At 40.4% G+C, this 22,869-nt stretch overlaps 1 protein-coding gene across 1 annotated transcript in view; it reads left to right on the top strand.

Moving 5' to 3' along the window:
- The window catches only part of GUCY1A2 (guanylate cyclase 1 soluble subunit alpha 2), a 285,190-nt gene that overhangs the window by 11,127 nt on the left and 251,194 nt on the right, over positions 1-22,869 (top strand). The window contains exons 2-3 of the mRNA XM_030560712.1: positions 8,471-8,532; positions 12,303-12,424. Coding sequence (XP_030416572.1) covers positions 8,471-8,532; positions 12,303-12,424 — 184 coding nt within the window. The remainder of the gene's footprint in view (positions 1-8,470; positions 8,533-12,302; positions 12,425-22,869) is intronic.

The following is a 22,869-nucleotide window of genomic DNA, read 5'->3' as shown; positions in this document are numbered from 1 at the left end:
GCCAATAACTCACAGTGTGTGTGGGCCTCGTTCTTGCCCGTAGCCTCCCAAGAACCTTACACTCCTTATTGGGACCAGACTGCAGGCTGTGCTGGTTCCACATTGCTAACCCTACTGCTTGATTCCCCAACTGAATGCTCTTCTGGGCTTTTTTATTGTAGGTCTTCTATGATGGGTGTTTTCCCTAGAGTCCCCGCTGCTAGAATAAAGAGATTGCATGAGAATTTTGGCATATCTTTTTTAAATGAGAGTTTCTGGCCTTTGTGGTTGCAGAGAAAAGCTTGGAAATGTGAACTGATTGCAAACTAAGGGCTCAGGAAGCAGAAGGCAAATATTAAAACACACACACATATACACAGATGTATTTTATTTACTTTAACCCCCCCCCAAAACCTCATGATTTTTCATTTGGGGGGGTGGGGGGCTGACTGATGATTTTCAGATGTTTGAGACTGGCAATACTGGGTTCCAGCCCCACATCTATGTCCTTTCCTTGGCTCTCTGTGTCCTCTCTGTCCATTCTCCTCCTGGTGTGAGGTTGTGTAGGAAGGGAGCTCTGCTCTACTCAACTTTATCGTATCCACAGGAGAAGGATTCCCCTTTTATTAGGCCATTGTGGTGCCACCAGCTGCTAAAAGTGCCTGCACATCTTTGATCTCTTCAGGCCCTCTAGATTCAGTGATTCACCCAGCTTTTCTCCCAACTCCTTGGTAGTTCTGGAGAGCAGCGGCTCCAGGCACCAGCGCTCCAAGCGTGTGCCTGGGGCGGCAAGCTGTGGGCAGTGCCCTGCCGGTCCCTGCAAGGGTGTCAGTCCCATGGATTTGGTGGCAGTTCAGAGGCGGGTACGCCAAAGCCGCAGGACCGGTGGACTTCCTGCAGGCAAGCCGCCAAAGGCAGCCTGCCTGCCATGCTTGGGGTGGCAAAAAAGCTAGAGCCGCCCCTGGTTCTGGAATGTGGTTAAGTGCTTAGAACTGAAGGTTGCAAGGAGGGGCCTCATTACTAGTTTGCCTCAGTCTTGCAGCTTTTAATAGGAACAAGCTACTGGTATGAAAAGAATGATTTTAGGAAGTTTCAAAACTACAGGATAAATACAATAGAAATGACCAGAAATCAGAATGACTTTTCAACCACTTTTCACTCATAAAGAGACCAGTTGCAAAACCCACCGACACTCATTTACAAATCTATAATCTCTTGTGCACAGACATTTGAATAAAGTTTTGAATAAAATTTATTTTGAAACCTGAAATAAAAAAGAACCATTTCTCATTAAAGTCAGATCACCAGCAGCAAAGCTGTCAGTTTATGTAAATATCAGCCAATTGAGTGATTCAGCACTAAAAGTTTAAAGCACGTAAAACTTTAAACAGTGAATCACTACATTGGCCAAGCTCTCTGATGGCTTGGCTTTGCAATGTGCAGAACTGATTTGTATAGGAGGCAGCTTTGCCACACCTCAGGGTACAGAAGTCCAGGGGGACCCTCTGACTTGAATGAATTCTGTTAAAAAAAAAATTGTCATAGAAGCAAAGTGGTTTCTAGCTGAGCCAATTATTCTCTTCAATGCTTAACTTTCATGCATTTACATTTTTAAGGGCTTAAGTTTTAAGTGCATGACAGTGGAAGTGCTGAAGCACTTCAGAGGCTAAGCTAGAAGCCACTTAGTTTCTACAAGGAGAAATTATTAAGGACTTTAGAGGGTCAGGAAACACTCCCTGGAGCAGGGCTGGCCTTATAGGTGGGCGACTGGCCAGGGTGCCATGGTCAGGGTATGTGTGCGCACTGTGATAAAGAGGTTGCAGAAGGGCCATGCCCACCTGGGAGACGGGGTGAGGTGATAAAGGGGCTGCGGAGCAGGAGTCAGGCTATCACATTAATCTCGTCTTTATCCTCCCAGCAGCATGACATCTGCAGCGCCACCCCTGCCCCCATCTGCTGGTTTGCCTCCTGAGCCACCACCCGCTGCTCAGGGAGCAGTACTTAAAAGGCACAAAAGCAAGCTTGCGCAGGGCACCATTTTCCTTAAGGCTGGCCCTGTTCTGGAGCGCTACTAAGATTCTCTGGGCAGAAGGCAGCTCCCCTCATCTGTTACCATCCTCTAGAACTCCTAACTCTATCGGGTCTACTTCCTTCCTAGTGTTAGTGTGTGATCTTAGGATGCATGAGAAATGGGATGGTGAGTGCTATGGAGAATGTTATAATGACTTTATGTAAATTGGAGGTAGTCAATTATTTTTTGTCAAGGTCCATGTTTCTTGGTCAAGTTATAGTCAAGGTCCAGACTCCAGAGAAAATAATGAAAAAAAAACTCCAATGATAAGTAAATAAAAAGATTTTGGAGTCTATTCAAAAGCATATGGTGGTCTGGCTTTGGCCTGCAGTCTGCCTGCTGACTACCCTGATGTAAATCCATGATATGTACAGGATTGGATTAACACACAGGCAAACCAGGTACATGCCTAGGGTCCAAATTTGGTGGGTGGGGTGAAATTTATGAATTTAATTACGTGTTTTACTGTTGTGGATTTGCATGCAAGTTGAGAGAACTTCACTCACTTAGTGAGCAACATTGTGACTCCATGCACCAGGTTGCAATGCCACTCAGTCAAGTTCATTAAATTCTTTCAGTTTGTGGGCAAATCCACACCAGTGGATGAGTGGACAGAAACAGGCCTCATGCACAGCTGAGACTCACTTTACCACTCCTAACAGAGACAAGGAGAGAGAAGAGCCCTGTGTAAAGAAACTGCATCCTTCTCCAACCAGATAGAGGCCCAGAAGTGTATATTTGCCTAAGGCCCAGTGATAGATTAATCCAGTCCTGGATGTGGCCTCCTCTGGAATACTGTACAGTACTGATTGCTCCATTTCAAAAAAGGATATTGCAAAACTAGAGGGGGTTCAGAGAGGTTCATCAAAGATGATAACGCCTGGAAAAACTCTCCTATAAAGAGAGATTGATAAGTTGAGGGTTGTTTATGTCAGAAAAGAGAAGAATAAGAAGAGACATGATAAAAGTATATAAAATAGTGAATGATCTCAATTAGGTGGATTGTGAGCTTCTGTTCTCTGTGCCTTATAACACAAGAACAGGGGGATGTTAAATGAAATAAAAAGTAGCAAATTCAAAACTGATAAAAGAAAATATTTTCCACACAACATGTGATTAAACTGTGGAAATCATTGCCACAGGAAGTTGCGACTAAGAACTACAAGATTCAAAAAGAACTAGGACATGTTCAGGGGGATGACCTCCTGAGATTTCTTCCAACCCTAATCTTCTATGATTCTATGATATGGATAACAAGAATATTCAAAATTATAATAGTTAATGCCAACAAAAGCTTTGAAAGGAATGTTAGATTGCGTGCTTCTGGGCTTGAGAAAATCTCCAACTATCTAGATTAGGGTGAGACCTACTGTGGGGGGCAGATTACCCCATATCTGGGTAGTGTTTGATGTATCGGGGATTGATTTATCACGTCTCGTCTGGATGCGATAAATCGATCCCCAAATTGATGCCCGTACTCCACCTCGGCAGGATGAGGAAGCATAGTCGACAGGGGAGCTGCGGCAGTCGACTCACCGCTGTGAGGACGGCCAGGTAAGTTGAACTAAGATACTTCAACCATAGCTGAAGTTGCTTATCTTAGTTTGATCCCCCTCCCTGGTGTAGCCCAGGCCTTAGGGACATTATTAACTATTTTATATGTATGTAGAGTCTTCCATTTCAAAGGATGCCAATGAGCTTCAGCACTTCTCTAATATGTGGTTCTATTGTGCCTTTAAAGGAAAGACTTGTATTGGGGCAGAGAAGAGGTGCATTTCCCCATAGATAGTTACAAGCGGCACTTTATCTTAGACAGATGCAATGCTTTCTGGAGCTCCACAGAGCTCAGGTGGATTGTGCTTCTTGGAGAAGGTGCAGTATATTCTGTGTCCAGCCAGTTCTGCTGGTAAGTGCAAAAGGTTGAGGAGACCCACTCACTCCCTGTCCCCTTTGGAAAATATAAAACGGGTGACACTAGCACTGAAGCTGTCATTGTGGATGGCTTTTTGCACATGGGCACAATGAGGGGTTTTCCTTACCCACTCTCCTTCCATTGCTTACTCTTGTGTGGGTGGGCACAGTCAGATCCATTTTAGAATCACATTGCCCAGAAGTGAAATGCAGCTACTTCTGAAGTGAAACAGCATAGATAGAGCATAGCAACATGGTGTAATAAATAAATCCAGAAGTGAATAATAATATAATACTTAGCATTTGTTAGTTTAATTAATTCTCACAATACTTACCAACTTCATAATGGTGTTATCAGTCATTATCCAACTGAGACTACACGGGAGGGGGGGATTTGTATTTAAATGGTAATTCAGAAGCGTTCAAGTCAATAGTGGTCATTTCTTGTTTGTACACGAAATATATCTCACATAGATCCATATATATTCTTTTTATTTATCTGTTTTATTTCATATATTTTGAATGCTTGCTTTGGTGTGTGTATGTGCTTGCACATGCTTATGTAAGGATTACAGTTTTACACATGGGATTAATTTCGAAGATAGTTTATGTTGGATTGTTTTGTTAAATTAACTTGTACTTCTTTTGTTAATTTCTTTTTTATTACCACTTCAGAAAACTAATTGTGTTTTTCCTGATGACTTCAGTTTAAATATAAAATGTCCAGTTCATTTAAACATTTTCAGAATTTGGAGATTTAACTGTGTGACTCTATTGATTTTAATGGCCATTTCAAGGTTTAAAACCATGGAAATTTTCATAAATATAGGGGTGAATAACACTAACAGATTTTTATTCTTTGAGTAGTTTGTAGATCTCTAGCACAAACCAACAGATATTTCTAGTGAATGTAGAAAAACTTTATCTGAAATATTTTTACCTTCTTCTTTGTAAATGTGACTTTGCATTTTGTGTACTATATAGTTACTATCTGAACAATAAATCATCAGGTTCATGTTCTACCCTCAGCTATCCTTGCACAATTATAAACTGGTTACAATTTTCAGTTGCAATCTGACTGACTGAATGAAGTGGGAATTTGGCCCTTGAGCTTTACCGTTCATATGAAAGATGAACACATTATATAAGGCTATGTTTACAAACAATATCATAATCCTATATCCAGATCTTTTCCATCCCTAGGATTTGCTGATAAGTGGCTTGAGCGTTGTTATAACATGCTGTCAATAATTTATACACATAATTTGGCCTACAGTGATGATGGCTAAAACGTGCAGAACGTTCTTGCAGGGTTAGACCCTACAGGAAATCCTGCAGTGTGCACTGCTGAACAGAGCATAGGATTGGGAGTCTGCTTGTAGGGCCAAATCTTGATGTCAATCTAGGTGAGGAGTGTGGTTTTTATCCCTCAGGAAGGGGAGGACCACAGACATTCCATTGGGGTGGAGCTAAGAGTCTGAGGTATGCAACCTTTTAATGTGAGAAAGCAGAGCCAGGAGCTCTGCTGCTTGTTCTCTGCTCCTGCAGCCCAGCCTTCCCAGCATGCTGCCTCCCACACCTCTGGACTAGTTCAGGAAAGCAGAACTGCAGTTTAACAAGTGGAAGCTGCTGTCAGGCTGCGTTCCCACCTCACTCCGGAGTAGATTCAGGGGAGGAGGGGACAAGTTTGTAGAGTGTGTGTATCACAGTGGGAGCAGCTGGCATGGGAGTGTGTGGAGAAGGTTAGGGGAGCTGGAGTGTAGAGAGGGCAACTGTTTAGGCCTTTTTTTGGTATCCATTTCTGCATCATGGCTGCCGGAGTAGGAAAACATACCGCTCACCCTGCCAGGGATTAGTCTGTGTGGCTGCAGGGCAGAGGAAACCTGCTGAATTTTCCTTGTGGTAGCAGCTGGCAAAGTACATTTCAGCTGCATCGGGCCCTTAGGACTTCGACACCTGCCATACCAAATGTGAGGAGACTGGTTCTTGCAAGTGTGATTGTCTCATTTGTATGGAGCGTCTGTAGGTTTTGCAAGAGCGCATTTGAATGTTTTCTGTGAGAGTAAATTTAACTCCTGCTGAGAGGAGATGTTTTTATTCTACATCAGGTAATTACCTCTTTAGAAGGTTGAATTCTGTTTTCCCACTTTATTTTACAAGTACATGCATTTCTGCAGATTGAAGCTCAGAAGCACAGACAAATTCTTTTGTATGCTGGGTTGTTTTTTTTAAAGCTCTTCTGCAAATTGTGTGGGCTGCACTTACATTCTGTGGGCCCCAAAGAGCTGATGGGGGGAGAGGATTATATTACAGTTTTTTCCTTTTTATTTATTTTGTTGTTTTTTCAAAGGCAGGGAGCTGCCTTCCTCTCCAAACCCACTGGAGGCTAGCTCCAGAGTTGCTGAATTTGTATAGGGCCAACAAAATATCGGGCTGCAAGGCTACCCTTGCTTCTGGTGAAACACATCTAAGGGTATGGCTACACTGCACTTCAAAGCACTCCCGCGACAGTGCTTTGAAGTGAGTGCGGTCGCAGCGCCAACGCTGGGAGAGAGCTCTTCTAGTGCTGCACATACTCCACATCCTCATGGGGATTAGCTTGCAAAGCCGCGCTCCCAGCGCTGCAGCACTGTTTGCACTGAGGCTTTACAGTGCTGTATCTTGCAGCGCTCAGGGGGGTGTTTTTTCCACACCCCTGGGCGCGAAAGTTGCAGCGCTGTAAAGTAAGTAAAAAGCATTTCCACCACTGCTCTCAGAGGCAGCTGGAAATTGTTCCAAAAAAGCAGGGAAACACTGGTCTCAAATTTCCCTAAGGGTCAAGTTTCTGTGATTCTGACCCTGTCTGCCTTTGGTTATCCCATGATCCTGCATGACACTGAGACAACAGGGAATCTTGTGTATCAGAATTGGGAACACTGAACATGGGCTCTGCTAAATTGACAGGAGAAGGTGGACAGGTGGGAACCTTAAAATATAATTGCTTAATAATGTATTTGATAAATGCTCATCTCTTTCTGGGAAGATAAAGTGCTCTCATGACTTACTTGGGCAATACCAAGAAGCGCTTGTCTGTAGTTGAGAGCACTTCATAATAAGAGACCGTATGGGGAGCCCTTCTTAAATATATAGCACAAAAATGCCTGAAACGCCTCACAATTTGCCCTTTAAGGGCTTGATTTTGCAGGTGGTGAGTACCCTGAACTCCTATTGACTCCAGAGATTTGAAGGTTCACAACATGTCAGAGAACTGGGCCTTAATAGATTTTTTATTTATTCTGTTAAAACAAATTTTTCTGTGAGAGTTTCTACTACCATGTCTCAAGTAGATTTGGAAAGGCCAATTCCCTTCCCTGCTGATGAAAATTGAGCATATGATATTGTCCCAAGAAAAAGCTGGTTCATTATGTCTTGATGTAATAACATGTGTGACAAAGTTCCTCCTCTGCCTTAGTGGGTCCTGCGCTTATTGGCGGATTTGTGCACCTCTGTGATCTTCCCCTCTTGTGGAACCCACAGTCTGGGTCAGCTCCTCCTGTGTCTGATCAGGAGTTGGGAGGTTTGGGGGAAACCCAGGCCCGCCCTCTACTCCAGGTTCCAGCCCAGGGCTCTGTGGATTGCAGCTGTCTATAGTGCCTCCTGTACCAGCTGCATGACAGCTACAACTCCCTGGGCTACTTCCCCATGGCCTCCTCCAAACACCTTCTTTATCCTCACCACAGGACCTTCCTCCTGGTGTCTGATAACACTTGTCCTCCAGCAGTACACTCTCTCTCTCTCTCAGCTCCTTGCATTCTTGCTCCCAGCTCCTCACACACACTCCTTCTCCTCTGGCTCCTCTCTGCCTGACTGGAGTGAGCTCCTTTTTAAACCCAGGTGCCCTGATTAGCCTGCCTTGATTGGCTGCAGGTGTCCTAATTAAAGTAGCTATCTCTACTGCCTTCTAGAAAGATCTTAATTGGCCCCAGGTGCCTTGATTAACCTGGAGCAACTGCCATTTGGTTACCAGGGTCCTAGGGATTTGTTTAGCCTGGGGCTAACATACCTGTTTCTCAGTACTTTACTGTAGCCATCTGGCCTTGCCCCATCACACATGTTATTGAATAGTTTTTAAAGTTTATTTTAAAATGATGAGATTATTGACAGGTGATATTCTGTGAAAACTAATAATAAAGCAAGGGCCTCCTTTGTCTACATAGTTGTGTTTCTGTTGCCTTACAGACAGTTACAGTTGTGCCAGGTCGTAACATTCATTGCTGTTTAAATAGTGAAATAAAGTATAAATAAAAGAGCCATGAAATATTGATGTATTTGCAATATAAGAACAGCGTAGTAGTACTTCTGGGATAGTACCTAGCCATCACTGCTGGAAACATGGCAGGTGTAAGATGAAAATGTGTAGAATGGGAAAAACAAATAGTACATTAAAGGATAAATCAGTAGTCACCTATTCAGACACTGTGCTGCTGATTTGCTGATAATGGTTGTTTTGTTTTTGTTGTTGTTCTGTAGCCTCAGACCATACGGCAGACTCTCCAAAGGACACTGCGGTATTATGAGCATAAAGTTATTGGGTAAGTAAAACAGACCACAGTAGCGATTAGAAGGGTGAATAAAAGAGAAGTGATAGCTATTAAATCCATATCTTTCTGCCTTAAAAAGTCTTTGGCTTAGGTAACCAACTTCTCTGAATTTGCTCACAGATACTTAGGAATGTTCTTCAGTAATGATAAATATTATCCATTCTTTTTGTGTTGTTCTTCATCTCTCCTGCTGCAGTTAAATAACTACAGCCCAATCCTTTCATTCAAGTCAATGGGAGTGGGACTGAGCCCATGGAAGAGCAGTTGTAGAACTTATGTCAGTGTTGGGGAGCCTTTTTGTTAAATTATAAGATTTTTCAGAATGTGCTCTTGACACAGTCAGCCAAAACGACGTAACAGATTAATTATTGCTAATGTTTATGTTTCAGTCAGACCATGATCCCATTGTGCTGGGTGCTGGAGAGGCATATTGTAAAAAGCTTACAGTCTAAGGCCTAGACCCTGCAAACAGTTACACATGTGAGTAGCTTTAAGTACATGAATAGTCACATGGAGTTACTCACTTGCATAGGCATTTGCCAGATATGAGCCTAAAAAACAAGTTCTGACAGCTGGCTGAATCAAACAAACAGGCAAGGGGAGGGAGGACAGGGTAACTATGACAAAATAATATTAATCATTCCAGCAATTATTGCTACTCTTTTGTTTTCTGTCTATCCCCTACCTACCCAAGGGTGGTTGTTGTCACAGATACCATTCCTAATGAAACAGAATATGATGCCTGCAAGAATGTATCAATTAAACAACTCTGCCAAACATAAAATAGTGTCTGCAACTCTTTCTTCTATTACTCAGGTTGGGTCAAAGGTATATTTAAAATTCATGCCATGATTCTGAAACTTTGTACGCTGGAGGGAATTGTTCTTGTACATGTTGTCAAAATTCACACGGCTCTCTATTGTGCTATGTAGCATTTGTAATGCTGGCACGTCTAGCATGCACCCCAGAATAGAGAGACTGCCATTGCTGCGGGGGTCTAGTATATCGCTTTGCTGGTAGTTATGACATCTATTATGGAGCAGATATGGGTAGGCGGGGGAAAGCCTTCTGGCAAAAAAAAATTTCTTTTGGTCACTTGAAGGGATTGCTTTGAAGTCTCACAGTAGTAGATCTCGGTGGGGGGGAAGGGTGGAGGAAGGGAACTACGGTGCTTTAAGAACAGCATATTTATAATAACAATATAGCTTTAACAATGAGCCACTAGTGACTCAGAACTGTTTGTTTTTAATGGAGATGAAAATAAGGCAGCTCTTCTCACACTCTGAAGACCTGTCGCTCCTGGTGCTATGCCAGCTACTTAAGCTATGTTTTGCTTCACTTTCACAATTCTCTATATCCCCTTCCTCATCCAATATCTGCATCTCTTCTAGGGGTCCTATATTAGGCCTGATCCTGCAGTTCTCACTGTTACCAGTGGGAGTTTTGCATGTATGAGCCTGCTGGATCTCCCCGATACACTTTAGTGTAAAACACAATATTCACATGAGCATAAAGAGCCAAACTTGCTCTCCGACAGAGTGAATTCCTGGGTTCTGATTCTCTGCTGCTCTGCACTTGGTATAGTCTGTATATAATAGAAGCTAACAAAATCAGAATAGTAGAGCTCTGCACATGAGTGTGAATGACTACAAGAAGCAAGTGATGGAAAATCAGAGCTATAGACTAGAGAGAGGGGATGGAGAGAGAGAGTCTAGTAGCTTGGACATAGGGCTGGGAGCCAGGAACTCCTTCATGCCAGTCCTGCCTCTGGCACTGACTTGCTCTGGTTTTGGTCAAACAGTTTGATGATCTTATCTTGCAAGGTGTCAGGCATCTCCCTTTGACTTCATTGGCAGTTGAAAGAGCTCAGAACTTCCCAGGAAGTGCTCAGCATCCTAGAGCAATGGTTCTCAACCTGGGGTACATGTACCCCAAGAGGTACACAGAGATCTTTCAGGAGGCAGATCAACTCATCTAGATATTTGCCTAGTTTACAACAGGATACATAAGAAGCACTAGCAAAGTCTGTACAAACTACTATTTCATACTGACAGTGACTTGTTTATACTGTCCTAGAGGATGAGAGCCTTTGGGCCTGCTGGGAGGTAGGGAGCACTCTCTTCACCCAGCAGGGCTCAGTATTTAGTAAGATCAGACCCAAAATCCGTGCCCAAATTTTATTAGTGAAATGGAAGATAAACTTATTTAGCTATCCTTCATTTTTCTTTAGTGCCTTGATTGATATTTGTGGTTTGCTGTGTTGTAGCCATTTTGGTCACAGGATATTAGAGAGCCAAATTGGGACCAACTTCTATTGATGAAAGAGACAAGCTTTCAAGCTGCACAGAGTTGTTCTTCAGGTCTGGGGAAGGTACTAAGGACTGGTCTACAGCAGGGGGGTGAAAATCCACACCCCGGAGTGATGCAGTTTAACCAACTTAACCCCCGGTGTAGACCATGCTAGATTGACAAGAGAATTCTTCCACTGACCTATCCACCACCTCTCGGGGAGGGGGATTACGTCTACCAATGGGACAAATCCTTGTATCCATGTTGGTAGCATCTTCACTGAAGTGCTACAGCATGCAGCGTTTTAAGTGTAAGAGCAGCAAAGAGTCCTGTGGCACCTTATAGACTAACAGACATATTGGAGCATGAACTTTCGTGGGTGAATACCCACTTCGTCGGATGCATGCCGACAAAGTGGGTATTCACCCACGAAAGCTCATGCTCCAATACGTCTGTTAATCTATAAGGTGCCACAGGACTCTTTGCTGCTTTTACAGATCCAGACTAACACGGCTACCCCTCTGATACTTAAGTGTAAGAGTGTCACAGCTAAATAGAAGGTGGAAAAGATTGTTTAGCATAAGGAGTTAACACATATTTTAAGGGACCATTCGAGGTGAAGTGGCCCTTTAACACCTCTCCAGCTATAGGACAAAAAAGGGAGGTTAGTGGATTACAGGATGTTGTAATAAGCCATAAGTAGAGTGTCTTTATTAAGACCAGGATTTTTATGCCCCAATAACAAGTATGTGGATGAACCCAGACAATCACTACACTCTCGAAGAACTCACACAGAAAAATGATAAAAGATAAAAATACCATATCACCCAGGGGTGAACACTTTTCACAGAATGATCACTCTATATCTGACCTCTCAGTCCTTGTCCTCAAAGGAAACCTGCACAGCACCTTCAAGAGATGAGCCTGGAAGCTTAAATTCATAATTTTGCTAGACACTAAAAATTATGGTGTTAAGGAAGACACTGGATTTATGGCTTATTACAACAATCTTTTGGTTTAAGGTATAATTACTAAGAACAGCACCCCAGTGAGGATGACATGTAAAGGAAGAGAGATTTGCCCACTACTTTGCCCTTTGGTCCTGTCCCCCCCCACATGCCTTTATTTTCACTACAGAAAGTGCTCAATATTAATCACTATTATTACTTTTCAGATGTTTGCTCCAGTTCCCAACACTGGCTGCTATTGCTGATATTAATAAAGTGATGGGTCGGTGGGTGTGTATATGTATGTTTTTGCCAGATATTACAGGCTTGATTCTGCTTCATTAAAATAAAAATGAGTTTTTTCATTGGTCTGAATGGGAAAAGGATTAAGCCCTACGATATAGGAAGTTAAAGACAAAATGAGATGTGCTTTCAAAAATACATTAATAATCAACTGTTAGTCTCCCAACTCATTTGTTACGTAAGTTCAGCAGAAGTATAGAAATTGTTTATTTTTTTCCCTAGTTACAGGGATGCAGAAAAGAACTTTCACAATATATCGAACAGATGCTCCTATACAGACTGCTCTGGCAATGATGAAGCTGAAGATGTCTCAGGAATTCTCCAGTGTACAGCTAATATACTCGGTACTTATTTTTTGTAATATGATTCATTTGCTTTGGTTGGAGGGGTTTCTGATGGTGGTTTTTTTTTCTTTTTTTTTTTTTTTTGAGAGGCCCATCATTAATGAAGGTCTTTCCTGTTCCATCCAGGGCATCTTAGACTGTAGTCAGCATCATCTCATTGGGCTGTTGGTGTCAAGGTTATCTCTTTTTCCAGGCATATTTTACTTGTCTGAAATAATCCACCTTGCTTTTTCACTGGGTGTTTACTGTGTCTTCCACTTTGTTGTCACTGAGTATTGGAATTTCAAAGGTTTGGTGCCCAAATTCATTTGGGATTGCCAAGGTATAATTGGAAAAAAAAAAAGAATTTGGCCCTCAGAGGTATGTCAGGAGGTGTTTAAGCATTTTCTACAAAACAGCAGATGCACAAGGGTTCTGTTAGCCATACTGGTTAGGTCTGGAGAAACCATGTTTTAGCAGAATTAAGCCCGCTGAATCATGAGTATCTTAAATTATATTGCTCTCTTCATTCTGAAGGATCCCAAATATGACAAACTTGTATAAAGGTAAAGAAGATGTCATCCACCATTGAAGTGCAGCCACCTCTGGTTGACATATACAGCTACTTGAGAGAACACAGCAGCATTGCACAACAGGACAGGAAATGAAGAGCGTTACCATACCAAACTGAAACTGCAAGGAGAACATAGCTTGTTGCTAAAGTCAGATGTGAACTCTTCATTTAGTAACACTGGAGAGCTGTATACAGGATTTCAAAGTGAAGTTTATGTAATAAATTAGTCCAATTTCAGATTATGGGTTCAAATAGAGGGAACTGGCCCTACATATTCTCAGATTCTTCTGCTACATCTTTAGGATATGTCTAGACTGCAGTTAAGAGGTGTGATTGCAGTTTGTGTTGAGGTGCCCAAGTTAGGTTTATTCTCAGAAGGACAGCCCTGTGAGTGATTACTTTGGGTTCTGGGCTGGCTTGTACAGCCTATGTTGAGGCTTGCGCTGCCATGGTCTCCCTGTTCTGGGACCTGAGCTAGCTAGATTAAAGATAGCTTGGGTTTGCTGACTACTACCCATGCATCGATTGCTGTCTAGACATAGCCTTTGTTCCTGCTCTTCTCTGGAGTATCACTAGGGTTTTATCAATTCTCAGTCTGTGAAAGCTTCTATAAATCCACACAGAAAGAAAAAAAGCAAAGAACTTTTTACTAAGAACTTTAATTTAAAATGAGGCATTTAACCCTTTGTTTTCAATAAAACTTTTCATTTTTATTGTTTTGGAGAAACTTTTACAGATCACCTTAAGCCACCAATTGATTAACTAATTTTAACATAGCACTTTGAAGAAATAAAGTGCTAAAAATGATTTATGATTGCTACAAGTAACACTTACTACTGATTTTTAGTCAGGGTAGTGCCACAGCTGACATTATAAATCCTTGGGATATAGAAATCAGTGATAAACTTGCTCTGAAATTTGGCTTGGAGTGAATTTGCATATGAATTATTTAACCATTTAAAGAATGCACTGTTACAGATCTATGCACAGAAAATACTATCAGTGCTAAGTATTATTATTTATTATTATTTCTTTAAAGCATCTCACTAGCATTAGATGTTTTTTGAATTTTCAGTACTGCACTTATGGCACCTGGGGCTATATTTTCTATGAAGTCTCATAATCTAAACACTCTTGCTAGTACTGTCTGAGGGTTCTCCAAGGAAATCCCAAGGTGCTGCAGGAGATGGGGGTAAGGGGCATAACAGGTGGCACTCTCAGCACTTAATAGGTTCCCTTTCACTTGGTAATGAACAAAAGCCTGAACAGGGTCCATTTTCAGGAGGTTATGTGGCTGGAGATTTCTCATCCCAAGGACAGCATAAAATTGAAGTCCTGACTTTGTGTGATAATTAAAGATCGCATTACCCTCTTTGCAAGAGGACTGGTATCAACTCTGGTATTCTAGCTGCATTCCAATTTGGGTTATTACATTCTGCTTAACTAAAATCCCCCTTGCAGTTGGAGTAACCCTTTGTCTTCCTTTTCTGTCTCAAACTGTTGTATAGGGTTGGTATGCACTGTAATATAGCTGATATGTTCCACCTAAGAGGTGGCTGCGTTTTACTGATGATCGATGTGCTTCCTCGTCATTAAGACCCTTACCAGGCAAGATGCTGCGTGCCTGTTGAGAGGTTGTGAGTGCCCTTAACTCCTGCTGAAGTTAATGAGAAGAGAGCAGGCACTCAACACCTTGCAGAACTGGGCCAAAAGTGCTTTGGGATTTTTCAGAATTAATGACATCACAAAATGTACAATGCAATATTATTTAAAGTGATTTGTTTTTGCTTTTATTGTTGAGTCCGTACCCTTTCAAAATCAGCCCTTGTACACCTCTTCATGACTCATGCAGAGGAATCTCTCATTATAATACTTTTAAAACATACATAATATTGTAAGAGGCCAGACTAAAATCTCAGTACTTATTTTCACTATGAAACTACAGCTCTTATGGTTTATCAAGTCTATGGGGGCATTTAAAATGGTTATGAATACTTGTTTGTGTGTTCTTAAAATAATATCTAAGGCCTTGATCATGAAATAAAATCTAATAGTGTGGGCCCAGGTGCTGCAGTGGATGCAGGGATCTGTACTGAGCAGATCAAAAAATATCTGTTTTATTCAGGGAACTATGCTGGTCTGAGTGAAAGGTACATTTAAAAAAAACACATATTAAATAAGGTGGGAGGAAGTTACTATTAGGAAATCAAATTTTAAAAAAATGAAGAAGTTGAGTTCAGGATAAGACATTTTAAATTTAAAGTAAATTATTTAGGGTAATTTTTAATAAACACTTACTTCCTTCTCATCCAATGGCATGAATTTAGGAAGGAATATCAGCATTAATTCTGACTTACTTTGTGTCACAACAGCCAAACTGTTAATGAAGGCTGCTTAATTAGCTCTCAGTTCTATATGTGACAGTTATTTTCCTGGATGAATAAGGAATAATGAGAGACTGCTTTATACAAATGGGAAATAAGCACTGAGGTGTGTAATCAGTACAATTGATCTTATTATGACATTGTTGAGACAGAAGACTTGAGTGGTGTTTAAACAAATGTTAATCCAAATTCTGCTCTCATTTTATTTCATTTATAATAAAGATTACCCATCTGGCACTCAGTTATACTTCATGCAACCCAGGGATTGTGCCTGTTTATGCTAGAGGTGAATATTTGCCAGCGTGGGTTGCATGGCCAGTTATATCTAGGTTATCGTTTTGACTTCAGTCTTTACTATACCCAAATTTGAAACAGAAGACTTTGGAACTTTGGCTTCCATTTGTAGTAATGGAACAAAGCCCTTTCTTAAAGATGTCTGCCAATGAAATATCTGCTATCCTATTCTATTTTACCTGCGAATACTTCAGTATGATTTACCTCTCCTGACCCACTAACTCTGACTCTAAAATTCTCATTCTGTGTTCTTTGACAGAACACAGTGAACACTGAGGTCATTAGTAGACCTGAGAGATTGTGGACAAATGCCTCACTTTGTGGTCTTGGTATTTACACTATTCACAGAACAGTGAAGTCTGATAACACTGCTCTACAGCTAAAATGCTTCTGAAATAAATGTAGTCCAACTTTACTAATTCTGGGTCACTGAGAATGAAAATGATGCTTAAAATTGTTGATTGGCTCTAGTTTTCAAGATATGCTATTGGGTCAGTATATACGACTCTTGACTTGGGAATGGCGGAGGATAAGTGAGTAGTAAAGGGAAGAGATCTCAATTTAAACCAGAAATGACTAAAATACATCTTTGACTGGATCTATGAATAAATCTATGACTGGGTTTGGACAGTACTTGCTTTTTAGGCAAAACAATGAATGATGCAATCTGAAGCTGGTATTGCATCATACATGATATGAATTGCATCATGTTATTCCTAGAAGTCATGGATGATGCAATCATAATGAAGCTTACATCACTCTGCTGAACAATTGCCCTAGATCAGCTCTAGAAATCATACAGTGTTGTGCTCTCTTCTTTGTCAGTGTTTGATTTTGCAAAGGGACACATTTCTGTTTAGCCAAAGTGAGCAGAGATGCCTCGTGCTTGTGTGAACAGTGCAGATAACTTCTGCTATGTTTGTGGTGAAGTGACTTTTGCATCACAAAAGCGCAGTATAACCACTCTGGTTAAGAAAGCGTATCACCTTTCTTTTGGCTGCAAAATTGGAGATCAGGACAAGAGGTGGGCCCCACACACATGCTGCAAGACTTGTGTAACAAATCTTCGCCAGTGGTTGAACAGGAAAAGGAAATCTATGCCTTTTGCAGTGCCAATGATTTGGAGACAGCCAACAGATCATACCAGCAATTGTTACTTCTGCATGGTGCCTCCAGTTGGGAAAGGTGTGTCAAAGAAGAAAAAGTGGACTGTGCATTATCCAAACATTCCATCAGCTATACGCCCAGTACCCCACGGAGAAGGACTGCCCGTTCCTGATGCACCAGAATCATTCTCACTTGAGTCAGACAAGGAAGAGGATGAGGATGAAACTTCTGGTCCTGAACCATCAATGTCACAGGACCCACATTTTCTCCCATCCTCTTCCTCTGAACCACACCTCATAATACAAGGTGAACTGAATGACCTTGTCAGGGATTTGGAACTACCCAAGAGTAAGGCAGAGCTGTTGGGCTCCAGACTACAGCAGTGGAATCTCCTGGCCGGCTGTCAGGGCAAATGGAACCCATCAATGCCTGCAAACTATTGCTGGACAGTGACAAGAGATGCTCCATTTAATGAATACAAGAGACAAGCCAAGAAGCGTCGAGTAGACACTGAATAGGACTAAACTATATAGTTTTTTTGCCTTTTGTTTCATAATAAATTTTATTTATATAACCCTTTTGCTGATTTTTAAAGTGTTACATAAACAGGACAGGTGAAATATTATCATGTAAAGCAACCATAAACACATGAAAAGACCTAGGTTTACAACTGATGATTAAAACTCTACTATCTACACAATATGCATAGACATAAAATGTAAAAACTTAAATATCTTAGAAACAGTAGCCAATCAGTTGTTTTAATTGTCATATTTGAATTCAGCACATCAAAATACATAATAAATGTCACATTTTATCTCTGAAGCAGACGACTTCTCAAAAATTGTAGACCAGTGTAAGATGTGCATTCAACTGTGTGTGTGTAATTTATACTGTATGAATACTGGAATTTTTCCCTTAGTATGCTGTCACTAGCAGTGTAAAGCAGTCAATCTGCAATAAAAGGACCGATTCTCCTCTCGCCCTCACTGATTTTACACTGAGGCAATTCCATTGACATCAGTGGATTTATTCCTGCTTCACACCAGTGTCATAAAGGTATCAAGCTGCCTGGTATGGGACATGGCTAAGAGAGCTGCTCATGTGCACCCAGGCAAACCAGACTTTATGATGAAAGGCCATTAAAACCAATATTAATCTCATATTAGGTTCTTCCAGTTCCAGAGAACCAGCCACTCACCGAAATGTACTTCAGGATCTCATCCCAAACCCCTGCAGATAGCCAATCCTTTAGTAAACTGAAAACTAAAGGTTTAGAAATCACAGTCCAGAGATGTAGGAGAGGCATGAGGCAAGAAGGTGATGTCATTGTCTTCAATTTATACCCCCATCCACGTGCATGGAAAAATACTGGCTCAAACATGGAGCTATGCATCACATAGTCTACGTGCACTGCTCAGTCACTGGGCCTCCGTTGTCCATATGCTATCAGAGGAATCCTCTGGACGGGCACTGAAAGAGTTGATTCTCCTTAACACCTGGCCCATCAACATCTGATGTAAATCTGTCTTGTGGGTGTTATCCAGGAACATACGTGTAGTAACGAGGGTACAGTAAAATATCATAATTTCATACACAATGGTGATACATTTCAACACAATAATAATAGCAAATTATAACATTTCTAGTGATACTGTATAAGGCATACTTTGCACAAGATTGATCACAATTGTGTAACATTGGTGACAATAGTGCAGACAATCTCTTTTATACAACATCACAAAAGGGATGCGGATCCATCATATCAACTGATTGGATACCAGATCAACCAGCCACGTTACTTTGGAGTGACAAGGAGGTTGAGGTTCTGTTGGTGAGAGAGACAAGCTTTTGTTACATTTAAATTCTGTCTCCTTTTCAAAACAGTACAGACTCCACCTCCTTCAATTGGTCTATGCAGATTGTACAGTTTCCTGCATAAGGCAGTTCATCATGTGAAGGAAAAGGAGAAAGTGACCAAGATACACTCTTGCTTTCTGGATGGCACTATTAAGACTTTCCTGTGTTGAAACACCTAGAGCTAGATTCATTAGTATGCTTCAGTCTATGGCTTCTCTGTGTCACCAAACTTATCTTAGTTGGCTAACCGAGCTGGGTTTAAAATTGCTTTGCATTGTCAGAGAGGTGCAAAGCAGCAAGAATGAGCCAGTGTATCTGGCCTTTTGATTTACTCTAAAACCACATCTCTTGCTGAAGGCAATGGAGCCTGATGAAGCAGGAATCTAGCTTGAAGGAGGCTGTCATAGGCTCCTTAGAACACCCACTTATGGGAATGAGTCAGGTTCCTCTGTAAACAACCTCTATTATATTTTTGACTGAACAGTTCTAAATAAAAGATCTTTGAATTATTTTTTAAAATAAATTTAAAGCCAATAGTGAGGTCTGTCATCGTCATCATATAATTAAGTTTTATCTTCTTTTTAGTTTATCTTCTGTTCAGTCCTCTGAGGAGCTATGATGGCATAATAAGACATAGGACCAACTGATGTCCCTTAGAATCTTCTGGAATAGCATCCTTGTTGCACAAAATTGCTTGCCATTTGAAGAGTCACAAGAAGTCAAAACAGAATTAACATAAACATCAAGAGCTCTGTTTTGATAGGAGTTCCTGATACAGAGAATAAAAGGAAACAAACATAGCATATAGTGATGATGATGATGATTACTTCATTTATTTATTAGGTGTCTGTCACCTAATATCTGGGTACATTAGGGAGAATGGAATGGCCCTGTGGCTAAAGCTGACTGTATCTTGGGAAATGTTTTAAATGTCCATGACCAATTTCTCGTTTGACTTTGAGCATGTCACTGAATCTCTCTGTGCTTCAATTCCCCATCTGTAAAATGGGGATAATACTTCCTTTCTTTAATCTTTAACCCTCTAATACCTGTCTGTCCTGTCTATGTGGAGTGTAAGTTCCTTGAGGCAGGATTTTCTCATACTATTTGCCCTAGAGCACCTGGGCCCAGGTCTCATCTGGCACTGCTAGCCACTATTTTAATACAAATAAATAATTTTATGTGGCTTAGATTAAGAGCAAACGTATCTCCAAAATACAGCAATGCACCGTATGACTCACTACAGCACTGAATTTGCTAACCTGAAAGAATCAGAGAAGGGGATAGCGGGAATTTAAATCTGTAGCAACTGGAAAATGTGGATCAAGAGCTTGTTTTACTCTGTGCTCCAAAAGTGGACACATTCTACCTGACGAAGTGATTTTCAGCAGCACAGTCTTGCTACTGAGAACATCCTGTCTTCTGCTGCCATGTTTTTCTCAGAGGTGATTATTAGTATTATTTTTTATTTGTATGACCATAACACCTTGAATTACACCTCTAGTCATGGAGCAGTATCTCATTGCGCTAGGTGCTGTATAAACACAGAACAAAAAGATGGTCACTGGGCAAACATTCCAAGGAGACTGTGCTGAAGTTGTGTGTTATACAATGGGGAAGTACCTAATTCTCTTATTTGACTAGCACTCCTGTAAAAATTTCTGAACTGTTACACTTCACCTTATTTCTCACACCCTAACTACTGTCTGTATAGAAAGTTACGCAAAAATATTTTTATTGTGTATGAACACAATGAAGAACAACTCCCCTCCACTCCCATCACACAGTTATTGTGGGTTTTGTGAAAGAGGAAAAGTTTTCACTATCTCTTCAGTTCTTTGCAAAAATGAAAGGCTGTTTCTGCAAACAAAATATATTTTTGCATTGGAAGTTGACAATATTTTTCTTGGAACATATTAGCAACTTTTCTAAATGGGTGGAATGTCGCCACCATGAAGAGCTGTGTTGGCTGTTGGAAGTGATGAAATTTAACCTTGGATCAAATTAATGAACATTTGCAAAAATCTGTTTTCAAATGTGAATACTTGCCAAGTAAAAATGAGTATTTTTGTGCAGCCTTTTATTGAGAGAGAAATGACAGGGGACCAGATCCTGTTGGCTTTTAATGGGAGTTGGGCATCTTGCTTACATTTGCATCTTTGAAAACTTTACTGCTTATTTACACTGTGGAACATCTACACCAGTAGTTCTCAACCAGGGATACATGTGCCCTTGGGGGACATGCAGAAATCTTCTAGGGAGTACATCAACTCATCTAGGTATTTGCTTCGTTTTACCACAGGCCACATAAAAAGCACAATAAGGTACTTACAAACTAAAATTTCATACAGACAATGACTTGTTTATACTGCTCTATATGCTATACCCTGAAGTGCAAGTACAATATTTATATTCCAATTAATTTATTTTATAATTATATGGTAAAAATGAGAAAGTCAGTAATGTTTCAGTAACAGTCTGCTGTGACACTTATATTTTTATGTCTGATTTTGTAAGCAAGTAGTTTTTAAGTGAAGTGAAACTTGGGGGTACGCAAGACAAATCAGACTCCTGAAAGGGAACAGTAGTCTGGAAAGGTTGAGAGCCACTGATCTACACTAGACATGCTGTATGAGCACCTGATCTTGCTAGAAGTTATCTGCACTATGTAATGACCAAAAAAAGCCTCAAGCAAAGGACCTGGAAATAATTTGTACTGCCAACAATTCTGTTTATCTTAAATAAAAAAAATAAGCAACTAAAAATCCACTGTAATTATATTCTTAAAAAAAGTTCACAGCATGAGTCAATGACTCCTCTGTGATGTGCAAATTTGATACATTGTAAATACCACCTCCTATTTGTTCTAAATTTACTGACTTTTAATTTTATTGAGTATCCTCTTGTTTTTGTATTGTTGGGGAAGGTTAAATAATGGACTGGTGAGTCAATTTTAAGTTAATAACTTCATGCACTCAAAACACTTTATATGCCGTCAGTATCATCTTCCTTGTGCTAAGAACTGGATGGACCTCAGGAAGCAAATCCTAACTGAGTTAAAATTGTTAAAAAAGGTTGCAAGGGGTCTAAAGGGAAACAGATATCAAATGGCAGAGGTGTGTCAAAATCAATTTGTTTTAGAAACAGATGGGGCTTGCTCCTGCGTTCAGACTCTGTACAGAGCTCCCATAATTGTGCAGATGATGCACCACACTAATATATAAGTAAAATAGACAAAATTATTTACGTAATTACTGAATTAATGTAATTGCTGAAATTAGCAACTCTATATCAGAAATGTGCATATGGCTATAACAATTGATCTCAAACTGCAAACTCTTCAAGGTAATCTCTGTCTACTGATACTTTTGTACAGTGCCTAAAATACTGGAACCCCAATCCAAATCAGAGACTCTAAGTGCTACTATAATATAAGCATTTAATAATGGCAGTAGTAAATTGAACAAACTGTAGCAATGGAATTGGAGTTGATACATAAAAATTTCTTGGTAACTAAAAGAATAATGGAAACTGCCAATAGTTAAGAGTAGTTAAAGGTTGTGATATACGTAACAACTTGTCAAAGGTCAGTAAATAAAATACAAGACATTTTATATATTCGAGGAAAAGTGAGAAGCCTTTTGGGATTTTGGTAAAGTATGACACAAAAGCTGTTAACTTTAAGCCTGCAGATGAATTCTCTTTATATATTTAGAGCCATATTTGCTTAATGAAATGACAAAAATAAGTTTGTTTGCGTATTCCTATTTGCCCTGCAGAGGCAACACAGCTGAAAGCGAATGAACTGGATTCTATTAATGTCTGAGCATTATCAACACACTGTTCTGAAGTTCCAGTCAGTTACACTTGTTTTTAAGCAATAGGCTTCCCCATGTATGAATGAGAGCATACGCTGAAGATCATGGAGTTGCCCTGGTGTTGCAAAGACCCAACTTTGGCTTGCAGAACCTCTGTTACTGAAAATGCTGTGTGGGAATAAAATAACTGAGTTTATTTCTAGAATGTCAAGTTGAGTTTCCAGAGCTGGTAGTGTGTGGGGTGGGGAAAATCTTTTTGCTTGTAGCCTGGAACTCACTGAGATGCATTGATCATGATGTTATTTTTAGTCACTTGTTAGATTTAGAACTGCATTTTAAACATTATTAAAAAATATTATTTTCATTAGAAACACAGGTAAAACCAATATTACAGGTAAGCACATGTGGGTGAAACTTTTTAACCAACCT

The sequence above is a fragment of the Gopherus evgoodei genome, chromosome 1, assembly GCF_007399415.2.
Source record: "Gopherus evgoodei ecotype Sinaloan lineage chromosome 1, rGopEvg1_v1.p, whole genome shotgun sequence".
NCBI classification, from domain to species: Eukaryota; Metazoa; Chordata; order Testudines; family Testudinidae; genus Gopherus; species Gopherus evgoodei.
The sequence above is the reverse complement of the archived record's forward strand: the minus strand, read 5'-3'. Positions and strand labels throughout refer to the sequence as shown.